The sequence below is a fragment of the Medicago sativa genome, chromosome 2 (assembly GCF_051527215.1).
Source record: "Medicago sativa cultivar Bolivia chromosome 2, Bolivia_mono, whole genome shotgun sequence".
NCBI lineage: Eukaryota > Viridiplantae > Streptophyta > Magnoliopsida > Fabales > Fabaceae > Medicago > Medicago sativa.
Window position 1 is genome coordinate 37,105,264 of NC_140750.1, and position 24,737 is coordinate 37,130,000.

At 32.1% G+C, this 24,737-nt stretch overlaps 2 protein-coding genes across 2 annotated transcripts in view; both read right to left on the reverse strand.

The window, feature by feature from the left end:
- Positions 1 to 10,295: 10,295 nt before the first annotated feature.
- LOC146946640 (S-adenosyl-L-methionine-dependent methyltransferases superfamily protein) lies at positions 10,296 to 15,976 on the reverse strand. The gene is made up of 8 exons (XM_085744611.1): positions 15,713 to 15,976; positions 14,319 to 14,419; positions 13,945 to 14,085; positions 13,565 to 13,646; positions 12,914 to 13,107; positions 12,678 to 12,789; positions 11,158 to 11,262; positions 10,296 to 10,788 (listed from the first exon to the last, which is right to left on the reverse strand). The coding sequence occupies exons 1-8, from the start codon at positions 15,893 to 15,895 to the stop codon at positions 10,660 to 10,662; spliced, it is 1,047 nt and encodes a 348-aa protein (XP_085600737.1). The 5' UTR covers positions 15,896 to 15,976; the 3' UTR covers positions 10,296 to 10,659.
- A 6,813-nt stretch (positions 15,977 to 22,789) lies between these two features.
- Positions 22,790 to 24,737, reverse strand: part of LOC146946641 (putative flavin-containing monooxygenase 1) — a 3,094-nt gene continuing 1,146 nt past the window's right edge. The window contains exons 2-5 of the mRNA XM_085748914.1: positions 24,282 to 24,519; positions 23,924 to 24,099; positions 23,425 to 23,786; positions 22,790 to 23,255 (exon numbers count right to left, since the gene is read on the reverse strand). Coding sequence (XP_085605040.1) covers positions 22,904 to 23,255; positions 23,425 to 23,786; positions 23,924 to 24,099; positions 24,282 to 24,519 — 1,128 coding nt within the window. The 3' untranslated portion in view covers positions 22,790 to 22,903. The remainder of the gene's footprint in view (positions 23,256 to 23,424; positions 23,787 to 23,923; positions 24,100 to 24,281; positions 24,520 to 24,737) is intronic.

The window sequence follows — 24,737 nt, forward strand, 5'->3', positions numbered from 1 at the left end:
ATCTGAAAAATACAAATCATGAACTTGTTATCATTAAGTTACGAGATCCCAATAAGGAGATTAATGTAAAATATAAAATGCCTTATTCAGTACAAGATAAATTAGAATTTCAAAAAGATATAAAAGAACTTCAAGAAAAGAAGTTAATTACTCCATCTGCAAGTCCACATTCGGCACCCGCTTTTTATGTGACAAATCACAATGAAATAAAAAGAGGAAAAGCTAGAATGGTGATAAATTATAAGAAACTCAATGAAGCTACAATTGGCGATTCTTATAAATTACCACGAAAGGATTATATTTTGCAGAAAATAAAAGGATGTGATTGGTTTTCATCCTTTGATGCAAAATCAGGATACTACCAAATTAGACTTTCAGAAGAAACTAAGCCTTTAACAGCTTTTTCATGTCCACAAGGTCATTACCAATGGAATGTCCTTCCATTTGGACTAAAACAAGCACCATCTATATACCAAAGATTTATGGATAATGCTCTTAGAGGATTAGAACATATATGTTTGGCATATATTGATGACATTTTAGTTTTTACAAAAGGAACTAAAGAACAACATCTTAAAGATGTAGAAAATGTTTTAAACAGAATTTCAGAAAAAGGAATTGTTATTTCAAAAAAGAAATCACAATTAGCCAAAAAAGAAATCGAGTATTTAGGCCTTATTTTAAAAGAAAATGGCACTCTCGATTTATCTCCACATGTTCAGGAAAAGATTCAAGCTTTCCCTGATGAATTGAAAGACCGAAAACAAATTCAAAGATTTTTAGGATGTTTGAATTATATTGCCAATGAAGGATTTTTCAAAAATTTGGCAACTGAAAGAAAGATTTTACAGAAAAAGATATCTGAAAAAGTTCCATGGTCATGGACTGAACAAGATACTCTAACTGTAAAAACTATTAAAAGAAAAATTAAAGTCTTACCCAGCTTATACAATCCAACAGAAAATGATTTTTTAATTGTTGAGATTGATGCTGATAAAACAACCTGGGCAGGTTGTATGAGAGCTCTACCTAATAGTAAAGCGATACTGAATCTTGATGATTCGGGAAACTATGTTGGTGATGTAACCCATCAACAAAGAATGAAAGATACTGGAGCAACCCAGTACGCTAAGTCTAGTAGCTCGAAAGAGAAATTGGACAAACTATCTGATTTATCAGAAAAATTAGTATCAAAAGATACTAAGATTGATTATTCTTATGAAAATATTAAAAATAAGATAAAAGATGAAGATCTTTTACTCTGTAAATATGTTTCAGGGTCATTTACAGATACCGAAACGAGGTATCCAATTCATGAATTAGAAACATTAAGTTGTGTTAAAGTTTTAACAAAATGGCAAATGGAATTAATTCCAACCAGATTTTTATTAAGAACAGATTCCAAATACGTAACCGGATTCTGGAAATATGACCTTCGTGTCAATTATAAATATGGAAGACTGGTAAGATGGCAGACGAAACTCCAGCCATTTCACCCATATATTGAATATATAAAATCTGAAAAGAATTGCTTTGCAGATGCACTAACAAGAGAATGGAAGCCGCTATAAAGACATTACAGAATTCTCTCAGGCAAAAGCAGGAGCAAATTACCTCTGCAAAAAATCGTCTAGAAACTCTTCTTTCTGAAGAGGGGGAGATGATATTAACAATTCAAAACCTTGAAAAACTATGTAAAAAAGAAACATCAACAGTTTATGAATCCAAAAATACTGAAAACTGGGATCTACTAGGACAAGATTCTGGAAAATACAACTACTATGTAAAATACACAATCCCAAAAGAATCAGAAACTCCAATTGAGTCAATAACACCAAATGGATGGAATTCAACAAAGGAATCTTCAACAAACCCAACAACATTCCTTGCAGAATTACCTAAGACATCTTGGGCTGACAAAGTTGAAGAAGATGAAAGAAAAAATGGAAAAGAAAAAGAGTCCATTGATCAACAAACAAGCCAGAAGATTGATAGTCAACTTGGCAAAAAACAAGCATATGTAATTTTTGATGGACCTATGAAAGGTATCTACCATAACTGGGAAACCACAAAGTTACATGTAAATGGCAAAAATGTTAGATACAAGGGTTATGAAACGCTTAAGGAAGCAAAAGCAGCTTACAACGCTGTTTACAAAGAAGTTGCAACAACCAGCAACATAGTCCAACCATCAAAAATGGAGACCAAAAAGAAAGTATCTGTAGATAGAATTATCTATGGAGAAAGACAATTCGTTAAGGAAGTCACCATTGGCGACTACTACAAAAACTGGAGATGGTTAACTAATTATTCAGAAGAATTAAAAGCAGAATGTTTTTATCCTAGCAACAATGGGATAGAAGTCAAAGCTGTAACTGTTCCAGGCATAGGAAAAGAATTAGTAAGATCGTTCTATGATTGTGGAATGATTAAAACAATGTATCTTCAAGAAGACACAGGAAAGAAGATCCATGAATTAGAACTTCTTCCAAAAGATATAGGCGACATCGCTTATAATTTCAACAATAACTTTGCAAAAGGTAAAGAGTTCTTTTTATCCTTCACTTCAACCTATCCATGGTTTGAAGATGATAAAGTTATTAAAGCCAGACATTTAATCAAGATTGGCATCTCAAATCATTCATATCCAACAAATGATGATAGAGATGTAGATCCAAGACCAGAATGCTTTATGCATCAAATGGAAAAATTCTATGATACTCTCATCAGATTTGGATCAAAATTACCTAACTTCAGGGTAATAACGGCAAAAGATAGTTTTTTAGTCTATAGTGACTCAAGAAAGCAAGCTAGAGAAGAACACCTTCAGCAGATACTGAAATTCGAAGAAAATTTTAGTGGGCTTGAAGCAGACTTGGGCCATCTACCCGACCCAATTCAACAGGAGTGCTGCCGACACTTTCAAAAATACAAAGGACACCAATGCAAGTGGTGTGCAAAGAACATGAATAACGTGGCCGACAAAGACTCGTTGTATGATAGTGACGTATCACCAAACAACGAAGAAAATGTAGAAAATTAGTGGGCATGGGACCCATTTAGAGATAAGCCTTATCTCTAAGGCAATTATGTAACATATTTTTCTACGTTTTCTTTTTCTTTTTGTCTTGTTATTTCTTTCGTGAGCTGTAAAGGAAAGAGACATTGTGCCAACTATGAAGGCCAACTTGTGAGTCTCTCATCCTATAAATAAGGGCCTCGAAGCTCATTTGTAATCACCATGAATTGAAGCAATATAAGTTATATCAGTTTGATATGAGCTTGCCTCTTAGTTTTAAGAACTAGTGGTCCTATAGTGGTAAAACACTATAGCTGAGAATTCTTGAGGTAATACTCTGGAGGAATTCGCCCTGAGTTGGGAAAAACTCAACACAAGCAGAAAAAACTGCTGAAGAAATCAAATTGCTGAAGCAAAAATCAACCATATTTCTGAAGAAATAATCAGGTATGAATTTATTGCATATTATTATAAAACATGACTGAAATTTCATACTTTGAAGGAACATCTAGTTATTATGCTGATAGCATAATAGATAATAAAATAGAAGAAGCAGATTTGTCTTTAACTACTGAAGAAAATTTTAAAAGAAAATTTAGTAAATTGAGAGAATTTCTTTCAAGAAAAAATATTCTGAAATTTGGAATAGTAACAGGGGAAGAAGCAATTCCTATTGAAACAACTAATGGAAAAATAGCTATATCCACTATAAACAAAGAACAAATCATAAAGAGACTTGAAACGTTTTCCGAAAACGAAAGAAGAAAAATTGGTTATATTCATAATCAACCATTCAATTCTTAATAAAAAGTACCTTCATGAAAGGTATTAATTCACCTTTAGAAATAGCCCAAGAAGACTCTAGGATTTTAGACAAAAACCATGCAATGATTGCAAAAGGAAAATGTAATCTTAAAGATGGAAAAATAAAATTTGATATAAATTTACAAATAAGATTATCCTTAAAAGATATAGATCTAGATAGATCCATAGTTTTTCATTATAAAATGGAAAATCCAAAATTTATGAAAGAAGGTAATCACCCTTTTACAATTTATTATAGAATTAATTATGCTCTGAGTAATTCACACCATAGCATAGAATTCTTAGGAAAAGATACAATTCATATCGATGAGTTGTTTAAACCATTAGTTTCTCTGGAATCACCAATCTATAAAAATTTCGCAAGAAATAGCTTTTCCTTAATAAAAGCAGAAAAGAATCTGTTTGAAGAAACAGAAAAACCATTGCTTAAAAGCCAAAGCCTTCGAATAACATCACCTAATCTAAAAGATTTTAATAAATCATTAAGTTCTCAAAATATATTTGAAGATGATGCCTCATCCTTAAATAACACTTCATTCGAACCTCCTAGGAAGGATTTCGAAATAAACAGAGAGAAAGAGCTCAAGGATCTACATGATTCTATAAAAACTTTATCGATACAGGTTAATAAAATTAATCAAAGACTATAAAAAGTCAAAATGCCTGGATTAAATCTAAAAACAGAGTTACAACTCTATAAGAAAAAACTAGAAGAAATAATTTCTGAAATAAATTATCAAAATACAAGAATTATGTTAAAACAAATTCTTTTTGCTGCACAGGATCTAATACTCTACCATATAGATTCTATTTCTAAGTTATTAGAAGAAATAGAAGATTTGAATACTCTTACAAGTATTCAGCAAGAAAAAGCAAAAATGCTTTTAGAACCCTTTCAAGGTTTAACAAAAATCAAAAAAATGTTAAAACAAATAAAAACCGAACAAATGTTAGAACAAGAAAACCTCCGCTGGCGAATCCACCAATAAATATGCCTGGTTTAACATTAAAAGAAGAACTAAGATTATTTAAAACTAGGTTGCAACATCTAGTAAGTGATATAGAATGGTATTATGATCTAATAACATTCAAACAAATAATATATAAAGCTCAATCTTTAATGAAAACACATATAGATCTAATTGAAGATCTAGAAATTGAAATTGAAGAAAATTCCGTCAACAACTCTATCCAAAAAATAGAAATTCAAAGAAAAAGAGCAAAAATACTTCTACAACCTTTTCAAGGTTTAGATAACATCGAGAAACTTCTAAAAGAAGCTCGAGAAAAATTCGCAAAAAACCCCAATACAAATCTGGTATCAGAGCCAGGAACACAATCCTAAGGGATAAAAATGAAAACAAAAATAAAAAAAGAAATTAAAAATATCTTTTTTCTTAAAACAAAAGCTTTTTAAAATCGTTTTTCCAAATAACCGATTTAAAAAGACATCCACGTGGCACTCTCCCATCAAACCACATAAGCGACTTTTCCAAAAAAGTCACAAAAGTAACTTCACCATAGAAGCCCCCTTTAAAAATACATGTATCTCTTATGCTTGTAATGTCTCCAAAATCATCCAACATGCAATACCGTATTAAATCCCGCAATTTCACTCACTCACCTAAGACCATCAGCAATGGTTCAACAAAACTTTTGGTTTAAACATCCATTTTTTCACTTCCCAACACTCCACATCATTTTCTCTCTCTTCCACCTAAACATTAAACAATCATTCAACAAAAACCCTCTCCAATGGTTTTTCCATTAAACAATCTACCCCACCAACACTCTACCCCACCACTTTTTTAATTCATATTCTTATTTAATTTTCTTATTTAATTTTTTATTTTTATTTTTTTAATTACATAAAAATAAAAATATCAATTATAATTAAATTAAAATAATATACACTTAACGATTATAATTAAACAAAATTTATTTAAATATGGGTAATTAGAAGAATTCTGGTTGTTGAAATTGTTATTATTGTTCTCCATTTCACTACAAAAAAAAAAAGATAACAACTTCACTAAATTTTCTAATTGAAGGATAATAATAAGACTAATATAGTGAAAAACTTGGTTTTTTTTCTGTGTCCAAATCAAATGAACCAAGTCTCTATTTATAGAGAAGAAAAAAAATCATGAATTTTGGTAATTTTTTATTTTTTATTTTAAATTAATTTTGGACGAAATAATTGAAGTCAAAATATTAAAATGATAAGAATCCGGACAGCCAATAAAACAGAGACACGTGTCCCTATCTATCCAGAAAATCTGTTTCTCTCTCTTCCACCTGCAGCATCACGCGCATCTGTTCCCGCGTGTGCTGCACGCGCCAGTTTCGGCGAATCCGGAATCGCCACGTGGCATTCCGCTATCAGATTAAACTTGTTTATTCCTTTCATCAAGTTTTTGTCCACGCAAGCAATTAAACAGCCATTGGAGTGCTTTTGTTTGTTTAATTTGTCTTTCAACAAAGAATAAACAACCATTGCACTTGGTCTAAGACCTCGTGACAATAACAGTTGAATTATGCTTCAAAAAAAATTAACAGTTGAATTATTGTTCCTTATAAAGCTAGGGGGACCCTTCACTTTCAAAACTTTCCAGATCACACAATTTTTTATTTTAGGTAGAGAAAATGATAATAATTCTTATAAATTTACACACCCAAATGAAAAATATGAGATTCAAACCACGACCACGACGTTCAATTTGATAATTTTCATGTATTTGCTAGTTGAGCTAGGAGGAGTAATATACATAATCATCATGCACTAGAAATCTGGTAGTAAATTCCGATGGCGAATATAAAAGATTTTATAAGTAGGTCACAAAACTTTTTTTAATTATTAATTAATGTAATTTTTAAAAATAAGAAAGATGAAAATGATTGCTAGTCAATTATTCAATTTATCATTGTAATTATACGATTCCTACGGCATTAGGATAGGTGGTTTCAGCTAGCATGGAGCTACAACCACTAGCCCGGTCAATAACATGAAAAAAGGTGCAGAATAAAGACACCATTGTTTCTTTCATTAACTTAATTTAATTAATATATTTAATCTGTTTGTTTTACTCAAAAAGTTTTTCATTATTAGTGGACTGGACCATAGAACACCCTAGTGAAAAAAACAGATTAGTAGATTAGATAAAGCATTACTCCCTTCGTCCCGGAATAACTGACCCATTTTCTAAAAAAAAGTGTCCTAAAATAACTGACTCATTTCAATTTTCAATACAACTTTCATCATTCCCAATACAATATAACACTAAATAATACTACTTTTATCATTCCCAATACAATATATTCCACTTTCCCCTTTATTTATACACTTTTCTTAGAGCATCTCCAATGGGGGGTCCTTACTTAACAAGGACCACTCCCCGTTAAGGACCCTCCACTGGAGGAAGAAAAATTGAGTCCCCGTTAAGGAACGGGCAACTATATAAGGACCCTCTCTCTCCTAGGTAACTAACGGGTCCCACGTTTAAAAAAGTAATAAAATGTGTACTACTTGGTCCCACTTACATAAAGAAGTAATAAAATGTGTACTACTTGGTCCCACTTGCATAAAGAAGTAATAAAATGTGTACTACTTGGTCCCACTTGCATAAAGAAGTAATAAAATGTGTACTACTTGGACCTACTTGTAAAAATGAGTAATAGATAAATTATTTTTGTTTAATATGTAAAGATAGTGGGACATATTTAAGTATTTTTCATTGGAGTCCTTATTAGTGTATTGCCATTGGAGTCATTGAGTCCTTAATAGGTACTTTTATTAAAAAATTATTAATAAGTGATGTGTCACGTGGGGTCCATTTAAGGAGTCCTTGTTAGGGAACTACCATTGTGGATGCTCTTAATCTGTGTGAAAAACCAAAGTAGGTCAATTATACCGGGACGGAGATAGTACATGTTAAATGTGGTCACAACATGAGGACCAAAAAAGAACAAAAACTTTGCCGTGTCTCCATTAGGAATAAAAAAAAAAGTAAATAAAATAAAACAAGTATAGGTCTAAATTAAATTAAATTAAATTAATGCAATCTCAACCAATAGCAAGGAGGGGAGGTGAAGAAATGCTTTTGCCCAAGAATAAAGCAGAAATATTGGAGCTTAATGCATGACGTGACTCTATCAAAGGCTCATTCTGAAGCTTGGGGTATATGCTAAATTTTAACATTGTTTATATCTTTCCTTAGATTTGCTTTGCTGGTGTCGTGTATAATATATGCTTTCCAAATTGTATCATATGCTGAGCTTTCTTACTTTATTGTTCTTCAATATTATTATAAATAAAGTTATAAATTATTAATGTGAATAAAGTTAAATTATCAATTTGTTTAATCTAATTCCTTTTATGGCAACATATTTTTAAATTCAGGTGCAATGCATCTGAATACAATGTAAAGGTCCTAGTGCTATAATAATAGTAGTAATTAAAAAGTTGAGATAGTGGGAAATATCAGATCAGTCAATCGTATTTCAAAGAGAAAATTTTCTAGGGCATGTTCATATGTTTCCAATGGGTGGTTATGACAGTGACAAATTCAGATTCGCAAATCAAAATTCTTAAGTGCATCTGTGACTGAGGAAATTCCATTTTCTTGTTAATATCGACCCTAATTTAAATTGCTAATTCATTTTAATAAAAGAAAATGCTAATTCTATAACTTTATAGGCTGGAGTTGACAAATTTTTTTTTTTTTTTGAAAGAAAGAAGGATTTAACAAATATATCAAGTCGTAGTTTTGCAACATCCATGTGCTAGAGACCAGATTCATAATTTCGTATAGAAAATCAATATATGCACTCACTTTTTTTTGGTTGTAAATTGATTATTCCCGTATACAATTGTATCCATCTAAGTGAGTACATTGTAAATTCATTATTCGCCGTATACAATTGTATCCATTGAAGGAATACAATGACAATGAACGACAATGTACTCCATCAATATTTTTAACATTGTTGCATTCTTATAGATGGATTCAAATCGTAGATCTAAATTTGTAATCACTTTATTTGTAGTTTTTTATATTTTTTTCAACAATTATATATAAAATTTTTGTTTTTTTGACAAACAATTATATGTAAGATGATTAATACATCTTCCTCTAGAAAAAAATGATTAATACGTCTTATAAGCTATAAATACTAAAAAAAAAAAATGAAAAGAAATTAATATTATAGTTTTTAGTTAATCAAAATATTCTAAAAAAATTAAAAAGAAGATGAAGCTACCGCCCTATAAACAAATTGGGAAACCATTATTTGTTTTTGTTCCCAAAAGAAAAAGTAGGTAAACTAAAATTTAATAATAAGACATTTGGAAGCGCAGATTCGGTTGACGAACAAGCAGTACACAAGTTTTTCATTTCTTTTCAAAAGAAGATTATACAAGTATATAAAAAAGGGAAAATTCTTTGATGTCATTGAATTTTATAGGGCAGGTACTCTATAGATAGAATTCAATAAAAAATCAAATTTAGTTTTAAATAATTAAACATGAAAAAATAGCATTATATTAAATAATTGATTGATGAATACATATACCACAAAACTCGAGGCAACAAGTTTTCAAAAAATAAATATCAAGAAAATGTCATCGTGAACTTAGCTTATTTGATAAGACATAATGAATATTATATGCAGGGGTTGAGGTTCGAACTCCGAACATCTTACTGGATTTTGTTGCCCTGCCTACTACCAATCCGAAGCTCAATAACACTCGTCGTGACTCGTCACAAAGTATTCTTTATCGCGGTCAAAGTGCTATTCATCTTGGTTAAGAATTCAACTTTCCACTGATGATAAAAACATATAAGTGCGACATGTCATTATATATGTTGTGTGGGTTTTTTTTTTTTAAGGAAGGATGAACATATGATGTTTTAGATGTTATGTTTTTAGAGCTACTCAAAATTCACATTGAGCATAATAAAACTTGTGAAATCACCAGTTTGATGAACACCATTGAGGGAGAAAAGTGTTTAATTACAAATTCCCTTCTTATATGGAGAAAAACCGAAGTATATACAAGCCCATTTTATGTTTCAAGTGTGATTTTTTTTTTTATTCTTGCAAGAGATTTTTTAAAGTATAAATCATGAACACAACAATTTTTGAACTTTTTAAAAGTTGAATATGTAATTTCCAATATAATGCTTGCATATTTCATTCACTAATTAGTCCAATAAGGATATAGCCTAAAAGAAAAGCTATACTTATTCTGCTTAAGCTAGTAATTCATTAACTCTTTCATTAGTCATGCAAATAATAGATACTCAACAATAATTTAACATTTCTAGCTATAGAAGTGAATTTTTCTATCATAAAAAAAGATACAAGAAACTCTCGTCTACAAAGAAATGGTGTAACATCTGATATAACTCATCCTAAAGTAAAAACAACAAATAATAAAAACTCTTGCAAGTTGATAGAAATTTATTTCCACTACATATTTCAATATATTGTGTTTCCTCAACTTCAAGAATATTTGATCATAGCATATCTGTCTTGTGGAACAATACCACAAAACAGAATTCCAAATCACTATTTTTGCACATAGTACAATACAGATGTTATTTATAAATCGGAATTCTGCTGCATATCTATAGTTATCATCAAAGTATGATGTAGTTACCAACCTGTGAACCTTTACAAGACACTCCAGTTTTCACCTTTTCATTTGTGGCATATTTACAATTTCTTTACAGATGAAACAAATAAAACAACAAATACGGATTTAAATAACATAATGTACGAGAATCAATGTTACATATGGACCAAATTTGGTTTTATGGCTTCTGAGCCGTAAACATAATAAAAGACTTCTGAATTTTGCATGAGTAATTTGTAAGACCACATGAAGTGCAAAGGTCTTTGATTTCTTCTTCTGTTAAGTAGCCATAGCCTAGAGAAGACCTCTGCAAATAAAAAGATCTTTAAATCATCTTGAATTAGATTCAAGGGAAATTTTTTAAATTGAAGAACATATATATCATTTGTAGATTTATGAGATGATCAAGTAGTCAATACTCCGTTCATGAGGTGTCATCTTAGTGTTAAGAGCATGACTTTATGACCTCAAGAGACGGAGTTCAACCATCCTCAGACACTAGACACTGTTGTAAAATGACTATTAATATCAGTTTGATAAGGAAAAAAGTAGTCATCATTACAAATGATAACTCAACAAAAGGCAAGGTCAATAATGAACATCTTTAGAAGGCACAATGTTGACGACTCAGGTTATTATGACAAAAGATAAAAGATCATTATTATAAAGAGTTTACCTCTCTGAACAAGCGTGCAACCCAGGAAGTTGATGAAGTGTAACGAAGAAAAGTGGTTCCAACAAATACTCCACCACTTCTTAGTACACGGGTGATTTCGGCAACCTTTAAGAAGTTGAAATTTGACGTGTCATTATACAAATTAGTAATTACCCTAGTTTAAATAGTGTGAAATATAAATGTAAATCAAAAGGATAAGGTACCCACATTGACAGGAAAATAATTTCAAATCTATATATATTAAGGAAATGGTATCCCATGACTACATGTTTTGAAAAATTAGGGAAAATACAAATACAATTCTTATATGAAAATTGGGGTCACGGAAAGAAATTTGGAGGAGTACATATAACTAGAGCACCTACACATTACGTTATTTTTTTTAAAACTCGGTACCCGGCACAAGGACCGATTCGAGGGGTCCAATCCAACCGTCCACTTGTGGGGCCCCCATGTAAAGCCAGAGCAATGCTATGTATGGACTAACCCATCAAAATTGGCATCGGGGAGTATCGAACCTGAGATTTTGGCAGGAGCACCCACACTCTAAAATCCCAAGACAACCCCACCAGGCCAACCATGACTTTGTGTAAGTGGGTTACACAACTAAAATCCTCATTTGAAGATAGAGATTGAGTCATAGATTTGTTACATTATTAACTAACTTTATACCTAACGTGCATACGTAACTTTGTGTATAAACGTGCATAGTATAAACACAAAAAAAAATGTCTGTTTGCAAGTATCATGACTGTATTGCACATTATAGGCATGTAAATCAACAAATATAATTGTGGAGGGAACAAGAACTATTTTTACTTATGCACATCTGCCGCAATACAAAATACTACTTGAGAAATACATACAACACACTCATTAGATCACTCTTATAAACTATTATTTGGTGAATTTTATTCGCTCCAAGTAAATAGCCTAGGCCCATTTCTTATTTAACGTGATCTATACAAAAAAAAAAAAAAACAACATTTGAAAGTATAAGAAAATGTGTCAAACAATAAGTTGCTAGCACTCCTTGTATTAGGTTCACACATATATTCTGGACAATATTATAAAACAGAAATATATTTAAGTTGAATTCAAATATCCATAGAAGTGGAAATCTTGACTTTGTGAATCAGAACTTTAGTTACGACAATGAAGTGGTAAACATTTAAAACTTAAGAGTAATCAATTAAAAATCGATTTGCTTTTGTAAGAATCGGCATAAAATATATTAGCTTGAAGCACAAATGATAAAGTCTGCAAAAAGTTCTACACAAAATGCAGCACAATGTCATATGATAAGTGGTAACCCAAAATGACCAACACAAACTATCATGCTAATTAATTAGGCAATCAGAGACACACTTGTTTAGAATTTAAGAAAGCACATGGTCCTTTAATACAAAGAATTTTCAAGATTTTAATATGCATGCCTACAACAATAATATCGGTCATTCTAAAAGTGTACCCCCAACCCAAAGATTGTGGTTTTCATCAAACTAAGACATATTACTTACAGCATTGGAGGGAGATGGCCAGCAATGCAAAGCAGCACCAGCATGAACCGCATCAACTGAACTTGATTCAAAGGGAAGCCTAGAAACATCTGCTCTTACAAGGGCAAGATTACTGCAAACAAAGAAATGAATTTGTATTAAGCACAATCAGATATCCTCACGCAAAGGGGAAACATTAAATTCATACTTCGTTGGCCGCAATAAATTCAAAATCAAGTAAAGGAGGAAAACAATACGTGGTTGATAGTGTGTCATCTTTCTTAATGAAATCGTAGCATTGACGGAGCATATTTTCAGAAAAATCTAAAGCAATTACTCCAGAGTAGGTTCCAGATTTGGCAAATTTTCGGGAAAATAGACCACTTCCACAGCTAACATCGACAATCAGACCACCTTTAGCAGGCTCAAAGTACTCTTGAGCCATTCTGAACTGCATTATAAAGAAAATATGAAGTGCTCAGCAATATATATATATTTTGAAAAAGTGCTTAAGAATATATTGAAATGTTATTAATTAAGCTCAAAAGGTACAAAAAGAGAGATATATGGCCGCAGCTTCCTTTGTGTGATGTGTGTGAGTCATTAACCAAAATGGATTTGTTGTGAATCTAGAGCAATAAAAGGCAGAAACAAACAAAAAAAACTTTTATTGAACGGGTGAATAAAATTGCAGAGAGATCTCTCCTCCAAGATATTCCCTTTCTATAAAGGATTAGTCATACCACAAACTCTCAAATGAACAGAATGTCCCCTTATTCTTATTTCCCCTACTTATAAAATACCGACTCTAACCGATTATGTCTACCAAAACACCTTTAAAACAATAACTACAAATATTATTCAAGTATGGGTGCATTACAACTACAATGCTGGTACAAAAAGCATACCTCTTCATCAGGACCAGGAAAGCCACTTTGCCTGAAATTTTGACGCCAACCTCTTTCATATAGGAATGAAACAAGGGGACTCCTGATAAAGGTTTAGACACAGTATTTAAGAACTTCACCAAGTGGTTGAACCATGCAGAAGAACTAAATTATAACTTGTGTCAAATATGTTTGAACAATAACTCATAAATGTCACCTCAACAAATAAATGGAAAAATGGATATTTAAAAGGATATTGTACAAATATTGGTATGTACCTCATGTGATAGTAACTTCTCATCAAGTATATACAACTAATATGAAAAATATATAGTATCACGAGATCTTCATACAAGATGATATAATATAATGCCATGTAACAATCTATTTTGTATTTATACCTAAAAAGTTCAGTCCGATTTGGTTGAACTTCAACATAATCTCTCAACCCAGAAGTCACTGTCAGATCCAGATACCCGTCTTTGCTAGTGTACGATTTTTGACATCTCTTACACTTGAAACCAGACCTGTATATTGCTGACCTGAAGTTGCAAAGTCATTAAGTAAATTACAATGAGACGTGATTTTAGTGACAAAAAGAACTGAACACACCTTCCCTAATGCACTATGAAGCACGGACGGACACGTGTGGTATCCGACACCGACACATATAATTACACCGATATATGTGATTTCTCAAATTAATAGCAGTGTCTGTGTCGTGTCCGGTGTCCGTATCCGTGCTTCATAGCTCATGCATATAAAGCCAACTTACAAGTTAAGACCAACGGGACCTTTTCTTATCAATGGTTCATAACATATAGGGCATGCGAATAAGTCAACTTGTGTTCCTTTATCCTGCTTCGTACTTAAATCCTGAAGGAAAAGTTTGAGTTCAATTGTTAATGGAATTGATATAAATTTATATCAGCAAAACAAATAATACTTGTTGAATTTACTGAATTGCCAATATCTTGAATTCTTTCTAATCAAAATATCAATGTACTTAAAGACAATGCGTTGAAAAAGAGCAAGATCACCTCATGAATAAACTAACAAATCATTAGCCCCAAGGGGTTGGTCTAATAGAGCAGGACCGGACTTGCATTCAACATGTTGATTCAAGTCTCCTCCACTAGTTCTCTTAGGGTGTGTTTGGATTGAGGGTTTAGGAGGGGAAGGGAGGGGAGGGTTTGATTTTCTTTTTAAAATTACCGACTCTATAACATGTTTTTCTAAAATAAATTAAGTGTGATTGAAGTATTATATGATTGTTTATCATGTTAATATGTTAACTTTTTAAAAAACATTTCATAGTGTTTGTAAATTAAGAATGAAAATCAAACCCTCCCCTCCTAAACCCTCAATCCAAACACACCCTTAGACTTTGTTTGCGAGTTTGGAGGGGAAGGGAGGGGAGGGCTTTGGAAAAATAGAAGGACCAAGTGGAAGAAATACAGAACTTTAGGGAGGGGGGGGGGGGGACTAAAAAACTGTATCGAAGGAGGGTTTTGGGGGTGGTTTTAGATGATTTATATGAATTCTTTAAATTCAATCTATGTTGTTATAATATTGTTGAAATTAAAAATATATTAATCATAAGCGTTAATTTATCATTCTCTATAAAAACATTCTTTCAAAAAATGTGAAAGATTTCTCTATTTTCCCATATATTTTCCACCCAAAGCCCTCCTTCGCCTTCAAACTCCCAAACAAAGAGCCTTAGAGTGGGGTAAATGTAATTTAGTTTGTAAGTAGTACTCCAGTCTAAAATATAATAAAAAACAGGTCAAAAAAGTTGATGTATTTGGTCTAGATTTTGGACTAAATATACCAATTTTCTTTGACTAACTTTTGCTTAAAATTGAGACCGGAGGGAGTACTTACTAAGCTAGAGGTTTCCTTCCTTTGGACTAGAGTGTCATCCGCTGATCTTAAGTTTTAAGAGAAACGATATTTGTACAACTAAATTTAAACCACTTGGGCAAGAACAATCCAAGTTAACTCGTTCCTTAGTTGTGTATCAGTTAACAAAATGGATAAACTAATCTAAAAAAACATATAAGCTTAATTACATGACAATAACAATCCAAGTTAACTCGTTCCTTAATTCAGAGTGTAACGTTAAATAGAGAAAATGAAAAGGAAAAGGAAAATTATAATTTATACCGACGGAGACTCCACAACAACAGCAGAGGAGGCACGAATATTGAACCTTTGGGTTTGAGAGCGGAGAAGGCGAGGGCGAAAGTGGGATTTAGTAAAAAGGTGAGGGCATTTGGGGAATTGTATTTGATTATTAAGAGGGTGAAGGAAGAAATGAGAAGCAGCGGTAGTAGCAGAAGCGGCCATTGTAGTAGAATGGAGAATCGGGAAAATCAGCTATGCGTGTGCTACATATCATCACCGCCAAGCTTCTTTCTTCCCCACTGTGTCCCATTTTCAGCCGCAAGTAATCAAAATAAGTAAACCAACACACAACCATCCAAAATCATCATCAATAAATAATAATGATAATTTTTTTTCGAGGCAATAATAATCTATTGTCAAATACTCCATCCGTACCGCAATAGATGACCTACTTGAAAATGTTTAATTTTGACCTAACTTTGACCATGTATTTTTACTAATCTACAAAGATAAATAATATCATATAAGATGTCGTTCGTTAGATTTGTCTCGATGAGTATTTTCAAAATATCAAATTTCTATAATTTTTTTTAATATATTATTCAAGATATTTAAGCTCAAAATTATGCATTGAAGTGCATAATAAGGTCAACTGTGTCAAGTATTATGGGACGGAGGGAGTAACACTTGTCATTTTAGTTTGACAGAATTTATAAGTTAGTCCTTTATATTTCGAAAGTTTCAATTATGTCCTTTTAGTTTGATAGAATTCTCAAGTTAGTTATTTAAGTTTCAAAAGTTTCAAATAGATCATTTTAATTGATAAACTATTTCACCGTTACCCCTGTTGTCAACCTTCGTTTAACTGATGTTGATGTAGCCGATAAGTTGTTGACTTGAATCAAAATGTTGCATTTTAAAAGCTCGAGAGTGTCAAAACGCTACGTTTAATGGTCACAAATGATCATTTATAGTGCTAGAAAGACAACTATTTACAACAACAAATGTCTTTCTAGCACTATTAAACGACATTTATAGTGCTTGAATGATCATTTGTGACGCTTGAACATAACGTGTTGATACCTTGGAGCTTTTAAAAGTCAATGTTTTGATCTAAGTCAACAACTTAATGGCTATCAACATCAGTTAATTATTAACTGACAACAGCGGTAACGATGAAATAGTTTATCAACCAAAAGGATCTATTTAAAACTTTTGAAACTTAAAGGACTAACTTGATAATTCTGTCAAACTAAAAGGACTTAATTGAAACTTTCGAAACTTAAAGGACTAACTTGAGAGTTCTGTCAAACTAAAAGGACCAAACATAGCATTTGACCTAATCTATAGCTTAAAAAAAAGAAATAATCTATACCTATATACCAAACATAATTTTGTGTTGATTTTTTCAGTTTCAATTTTATCATTTATTTAAAATATTATATTTATAATTTTATCTTCTTTTTTTGAGTAATTATAATTTTATCTTTTTAAATCCTATTATAATAGAAATACCACTACAATAGACTATTGAGTAGCATATAAATGATAGAAATAGTTTAAATAAGATCTTTTTTAGGGGAGTTTAAATGAGATATTGTATTCCTAAAAAAAAAAAAAAAGAGATATTGTATTATCAAATTAGAAGTTGGTTTTGTAAAAAAAATAATAATATTAGAAGTTGGTTTATTTTCTCAAATTAAATGTCACAAATAAAGAATCATTACAAATGAGAATTTCATAAAAGATGCTCAATTTTTTTTTATCATTGAAGTTGAATATGCTTAAGCTACACAAGTGTTATTGATCATCGGACAAACTTGTCATTCCAGACGTTTTTAGTGTGTAAAGTTATTATAATTGCATTAAATAATCATGTTTTACTTATATTTTTGAAATTGTGTTTCGGACTTGTTCCGCACTAGCCCCAAGACCCAATTTGGGTTCAACCCGAGTTTGATCAGGATCTAAAACTAAGCGAGCCTATATCATAGACACATCTCACTAGATAAAGGTCCAAACCTTTGATCTAGACCATCCATTCTGAATACAATGTTGGAGTTATCCTTAAATCATTACATGTGTTCTTTGAGGATACTTATCCACGTGAAGGTTTGACAACCAAAAACCTACTTATCCCTAAAAATACTAACTCATAACACTGGGTCAGGTATCTCACTATTCCCTTATTATTTTCCGCACTCTCCTTAGGCCCTAACTAATTTTAAGTAGGAACTCGTGCTGGTACACCACCTCCTTCTGATAGAGAAGGACTCACGACAGACCGTAGTGGAAGAACGACGGTCTCATCCCTCTACACATCATATCACAACCCACAAGTCAACTATCTTCAGTTCAGAAGGATCTGTGACTTCACTGAGAAAAACATTGATTCATCTTCCTCAGTGCAAGAGCCTACACGAAGAACACTCGGACTAGTCCTCTCGCTAGTGGTCTCTAAAGTTACCACTATGACAATGATGATAGTTCTTAAGATGAACCCCATTCTGACACGGAATCCGGGGCTAATGCCTCAATGCACGATGAATCTGCCACCTTCGGTTCACTCCGTACCTAAAGCAGCCACTCACAACACGAAGATCTAGAGGAATCTACAGGTGACAACTAATGAGTGCCAAATTACAATTTTTTTTTCATAGCACTTATCGATTTGTTTTGCAAGTAAACTAATACAAAACCCCCAATTATATGTAAATATAGTTTATATTGCAAAATTATGCTAAGAAGCTATTGCGTCAATTTCGAATACCTTTTTGTAGGTTTTGGACACAACTACATAAATGCGGAACAAAGCGATGCACTTACACATGCTACAAGCCAAGCCAGAGCATCACAAAGATAATCGGGACAATCCCGATTTGTTTGGCAAGCTGTGCGACGTGAAATGCCAAACATGGTTCGCTAGGCAAGAAATGTCCCGCTCAGCGAGTTATGGTGGTTTTAAGAAATATTTGAAGACATCTCACTTTTCTCTTAAATGAAGAAATTTCGATTCGCTAGGCTAACATCATTGCGCCTAACAAACTCACACTTGCCAAACTCAATAAATAGAGATGTAGTCAATTTCTTTCATTTTCATCACTTGTAACATAAACATAATATAGATAGATAGAGAGAGGAAGACGTGAGCAACCATATGAGGGCTAGGGAGCTTGAATTCAATCTTGTTGATGCTTCTCCGACATATATCACTCTTCTCTTGTTAGTCATGCTCTCTATGAGTAACTAAACTCTCTTTTATGTTGGGATTAGATGTAAATAGTTAGGATTCTATGTAGTACTCTTAATATGGCTGATTGTATATGATTTATGCATTCAACATAATCTCTGGTTTAATTCCGTTCTTAATGCTTTTGCCCACGAGCACTCCACAAATGAACTTTTGATTTAATATGCAGCAAGAAATTGCCTTATTATCTAAAGGACATAATTTAAATCGTTTACTACCACTCTAGCAATAGTGGTTATGTCTATATTCATGTATAACAATGAGAGCTTATGCCATTGAAACAATCAACTATTTTGCCATCGAGCATCGGAAGTCGGTTGGTTTATTAGATCTCGCGTCGTTGTCCAGGAACGGAGACATATGATGAGGGATTGGTGGAGTTATATCAGTAGCAAAAAAACTATATGATCAATTATACTAGATATGAATCAAGTTATAGATGATTCAAATCATCTAGTGAAAATTAAACTCTCATGTTGTTTCTGTTTGTGGTGATTCGAATCAAGTTTAGAGTAATTCAAATCACCTAGTTAAAACTGGTAAAAATGATTACTGGAAATCATGCCTTGTACGACTTGTATCACATAACCCTAATTTCAATTTAAATGCATTCAACTTGGTTTTGTCATTTATCCTTCTCTATATATGTCATACTCATAACCACATTTATTCTTTAATAGAAAGATCATATTGAAATGAAAACTCTCTCTCATCCATTTCCTTGAGTGATTCATATGGCAGACTTGGATAAGCTTCTTTGTCTTAGAGTGCACTTATGAATGGATATTTAGGATTGTTCAAGTTGACTCAAGGGTTTTAGAAAAGAATAGTCTTTTATTTTAGATTCAGAAGCTTTGGGTAGTGAAGATTGAAGACGGCAAGGTGCAAACTAAGTTAGGCTGAACATTCAAAGAAAGAAGAATGGTCAATGCATCTAAAGGTCCTTTTAAGTTTTTCGTTTTTCCCAAAGTGGTCCTTTAAGTTTCAAAAGTCTCAAACAAGTCCTTTTAGTTTTAGAATCGTTTCAAACAAGTCCTATTGTAGATAACATTGTTGGTAATTGCTTCCTTGAACTCATCTTTGGTACCAAATCTAGCTCCTAACACCCACTTAAAATTAGTCATCTTTTTAGGTATGGCAAATGGTGGATAATGCTCTTTGTTGCTATCATCTGAATCATCACCATCATCCTCTAAAATGACTTGTTTGAAACGATTCAAAAACTAAAAGGACTTGTTTGAGACTTTTGAAACTTAAAGGACTTGTTTGGGACTTTTGAAACTTAAAGGATCACTTTAAGAAAAACGAAAAACTTAAAGGACCTTTAGATGCATTTGACCAAGAAGAATCAAATTGGTGTTGAACACTTGCGGTTGAAGTTTCAAGATCAAATTTTTGACAAGGGTTTCAAAATCTCAGGGTTCATGCAGTGTTTCAGAAACTTAAGGCGCCATAGTGAAAATGGAAGAAACTCTATTACAAATTATGAATGGACTAGAGCATGTCAGTTGTGAGGATGATAATAACAAAACTAGTATACATTCTGGTGTTGCTTTCTTATCCTTAACTCCTTTACATTTTTGCAATCTTTATATTTTATTTTTGGCTAAAATATGGTTTTAGTCCCTGCAAATATGCCTCGTTTTGGTTTTAGTCCCTATAAAAAAATTTTTTTTGGTCCCTGCAAATTTTTTTCAAAAAATTGAAAAATTTGCAGGGATCTTTTTAAAAAACAAAATATTTTGCAGGGGCCAAATACTACAAAATGGGTTCAGTCATCATATGCCATGTATGCAAATCATCACAAAAATGGGGTCAGAGACTATTTTAAAAAACAAAAAATTTTGCAGGGACCAAAAACAATTTTTTTTTTACAAGGACTAAAACCAAAACGAGACATATTTGCAGGGACTAAAACCATATTTTAACCTTTATTTTTTCTTATTTTTGAAAGGAATAAATTTTGTTATTGAGATTTTTTTCGCACTTTTCAAGATTTGATTTTCACAAGGGTAGAAAATAAAGTTCCCAAAAGTATGCAAATTTTCCATTTTACGTGTAAAACATATTCTTATTTTGAGACAAACTGATATTTGCAAAAGTCTTGATTTTGACCTAATTAGTGTTCTTATTGTGAGGATAAAAATCCAAGTGTAGAAATTTTTGTGACTTACTTTATATGTAGAAGAGTGGAGCAGAATCGAGTGGAGCTTAAGGTTTTGTTTGGATCGATAGAGCATATTGGAGCATAGCGGAATGAAACACAGTGAAATGAAGTGGAACAAAACCGAATTGAAGATAGATTCAGTTTTATTGTTTGGATATTTTATGACGGTGCGGAGCAAAATAATCATTTCATTGTTTGGAAAATAGACGAAATCGAATGAGTAAAAAGTGAAATAAGTAAAAAGTGTGTATTAGAAGAGGGTCGACGCATTAGTGTTCAACAATTAAAACAATATTAGTTAAAATAATTTAGAGTAATTAGTTATTATCCCTTCTTTGAAAGATGCTTGAATTACACTTCTCTCCTTTCTTATGTTGAAATAAACACTCCCCTCCCCCTCTTATGCAAAACATATTAGAAAAATTCTACTCTCCTCCCATGAGCAGCTTGAATTACATCCCTCTCACCTCTTATATATGTTAAAATCACACTTGCCTACCTTAATAATATATATATTTTTTAAAGTATGGTTATTTAAAAGTGAATTTTATATTATAAAATTAATAATAAAATATTTTAACCTAATTATCATTGATTTGAAATAATAAAGAAATGAAATGGTGGTTCAAAGTTAGTAGATATAGTAAAAATATTTATTTATGTTAAGAATATATTAAAGCGTAGCATGTATTTAATTTAAAGGATGTAGTTTTAATTCAAACATCTCATAAAGGAGGGAGTATAAGTTTTACATTTTAAGGAATGAGAGTGTATATTTTACCATAAGAGGGAAAAAGAATGTAATTCAAGTTTCTCTTAAGGAAGGAGAGTGTGATTTACTCGATATATTAAACAGTCATGCTATATGGTGCGAGAAGCGAACCCCGCGAATGGTTCGAACACGCTTTGTTCCCCACCCAGTTTTCCTTTTCTAATTGTTATAGGGTTTTAAATATTAAAACTAAAATAAATAAATAAAATATATGGAAGAGAAAATCACGCAAAGAAGGACTTGTCGTTTTGATTGTCACTGTTGTCGTCATTCTCATTGTCATCCTGTTGTGTTTCTCCCGCACAACTACCATTACATTAACGTATCAATGCTGCCCGTTATCACCGCACAACTACCTCACGCAAAACAATATATTCTTCACTTCAAATCTAGCAAAGGATTATCATTCTTCATCCTAAATTAATTGCTTCAATACGTATTCTTCAAAGTAAGTGCACTTTAAAGTAATTTTTTCTTCATTGCGTGAATTTTATTAAAACTTTTTTGAAAACTACTCATAGATGCCAAAAGCGCCAAACTCTATTCACCCCCTCTTGACTTACAGAAAAGCACAAATTGTCACAACTGTTGTTTGTTACGAGTTAAAGCAAAATGATTTTAGCATCAAATGACTCTGAAATTATTGTTTTAGACATATTTGAGAAAAGCTGAAGTTCTTTTGTGTTAGTTTATCCAAATAAAAACCATGTATCGAAAATAACTTTTAGGAGAAGATATACTAAAAAACCTCATATCTTAAGCCATTTTAATTTTTTTTTCTCTCTTCAAATTCCATTCTTTTTAAATATAGTTGTAATAAATTAAATGGATATAAACAAACAAGCCTTAAACATACAACTTTTAATTATAAATGAAAAAGACCAATTGTAATAATTGTTTTTGGTACACTTAGGATAAGAAAATACAAAAATTAAAATAAAATAAAATAATAAAAATCAACCAATAGAATAAAAATCATCCAAGAAGGTGCATGATGCACAAAGCATTAGGAGGGTGGTCCCACAACCTTCAAAGAAACCATTATAATGATTTTTGGATAAGACCATTATAATCAGCGGGTCCATATGGTTCAAATAGCTCTGCAAAAAGACCACTCTTTCTTCTAGGGCTACATTTCATGTCTTTGCACAATTGATCATTATACCATATGCCACAAGTAACAATGCATGACTTCCAATTTCTATCATATTGCTTTATAGTATCTTCCCATACTTTGATATCTTTTTCCATGTCTCTAATACTAGGCAATTCAATGTTTCCATCTAAAAATTGCGCTAGCCATTGACATCTCATTTCATTAGAATAGATATTTGATAAAGCCTCGGCATATCCTATGATTGCCAGCTGTGGGATTCTAGGATGAATTATTTGCCTGAAGTCGCACAACAAATATTAACTATTCATAAGTTATTCAATGAATCTAAAAAGTAATGATTTTTTTTTTTGAGAGGAAAAAAGTAATGATTTTCTTATAACAGTGATCGAGGGAGTATATAAGAAAATATGATATTATAATTTTAAAAGTATTGAATGGTACTTACCTATAGAGAGGAACTGTAGAGTTAGTTGACCCATCATTAATATAATTTTGGAATATTGGAGATTTAAATATGTTTCTGAGTTTTTCATCACCTTTGAATCCCGTTGCAAAAATAACTACATCTGTTTCAAGGGGCTTAGCTTCTCCATTAATGATCAAACCTTCTTTGCAGAAGCTAAAGCTTTCTGATTTCTTTATCACAATGGATCCTTCATTCACTTTGTCAAAAAATAATTCAGGAAATATCCCAAATGTACATTTGTACATATCATGATGAAAGCTGTGATTTGGTACAAGTCCATACTTCTTCAGTGGTAGTTTCCATTTTAAATATGCTTCAATTAGTTTGCCAATTCCCCATCTCTGAAAATTAAGAGTGCAATTATATATGACCTTTTTTTTTTTGAAGGGAGAGTGCAACTATATATGACTTATTATGAGCACATAATTAAGAAGTATTGTATGAAACAACGTGTAACAATTATTATATTAGATCTTACCAATGGTGAAAGCAAAGTGGCCACAAGGCTAAGAAGAAAATGTTCTCCAGGCTTGTGAACGAAAAGCTCTCCGAAACGGTTGAAATAAAGAAATGCAAGACTAATGCCCCAAACGTTGAAATTTGGGATAAACCAATGTACGGTTCTCAGGATCATCGTGCAACGATGAGTGAGACCTGTAGAAATTAATGGATTGAAAATAAAATTATTATGCGATGTTGTTGCAATACCGCTAGAGCATCACTGCAGCCACAACTGTGGATGCGGACTACAATTTAGAACCATGTATAGCATAGAAAATATATAAACATAACTTTTTTCGAAAGGATTATGAAAGAGAAAACATATATAATCTCACCATTTTTATCTGCACATTCAGTAGCGACATCGAGAGCAGACTTTCCCGAGCCTACTATTGTAACTCTCTTGTTTTTTATCAATTCAGCAGCAGTCTCATTGTCCAATGCAGCATAGTCCATAGAATGCATAACTTTACCTTTAAAAACCTCTGGGCCCTTTGCAGGAGGAAACTTGGGAATGTTTGGAAAACCACTATATTTTCCAATGCAAAGAATTACAAACTCAGCCTTGTGCACCTGGTTTCAGAAATATTCATCCTAGTTTAACATATTGATGTATAGCAATAGCAAACATTTTACGCATGGATGCGTAGGTACGGTATCTGGTACGATTACCAATACAAGATACATCAGTACATTAGTTTAAAAAGAATAAAAGTCTCTTTGGTTCAACGGATGAGAGGAGATCGGAGGAATTTTAATAAAGGGGAGAGAAAGGGAGGGGAATGAACGAA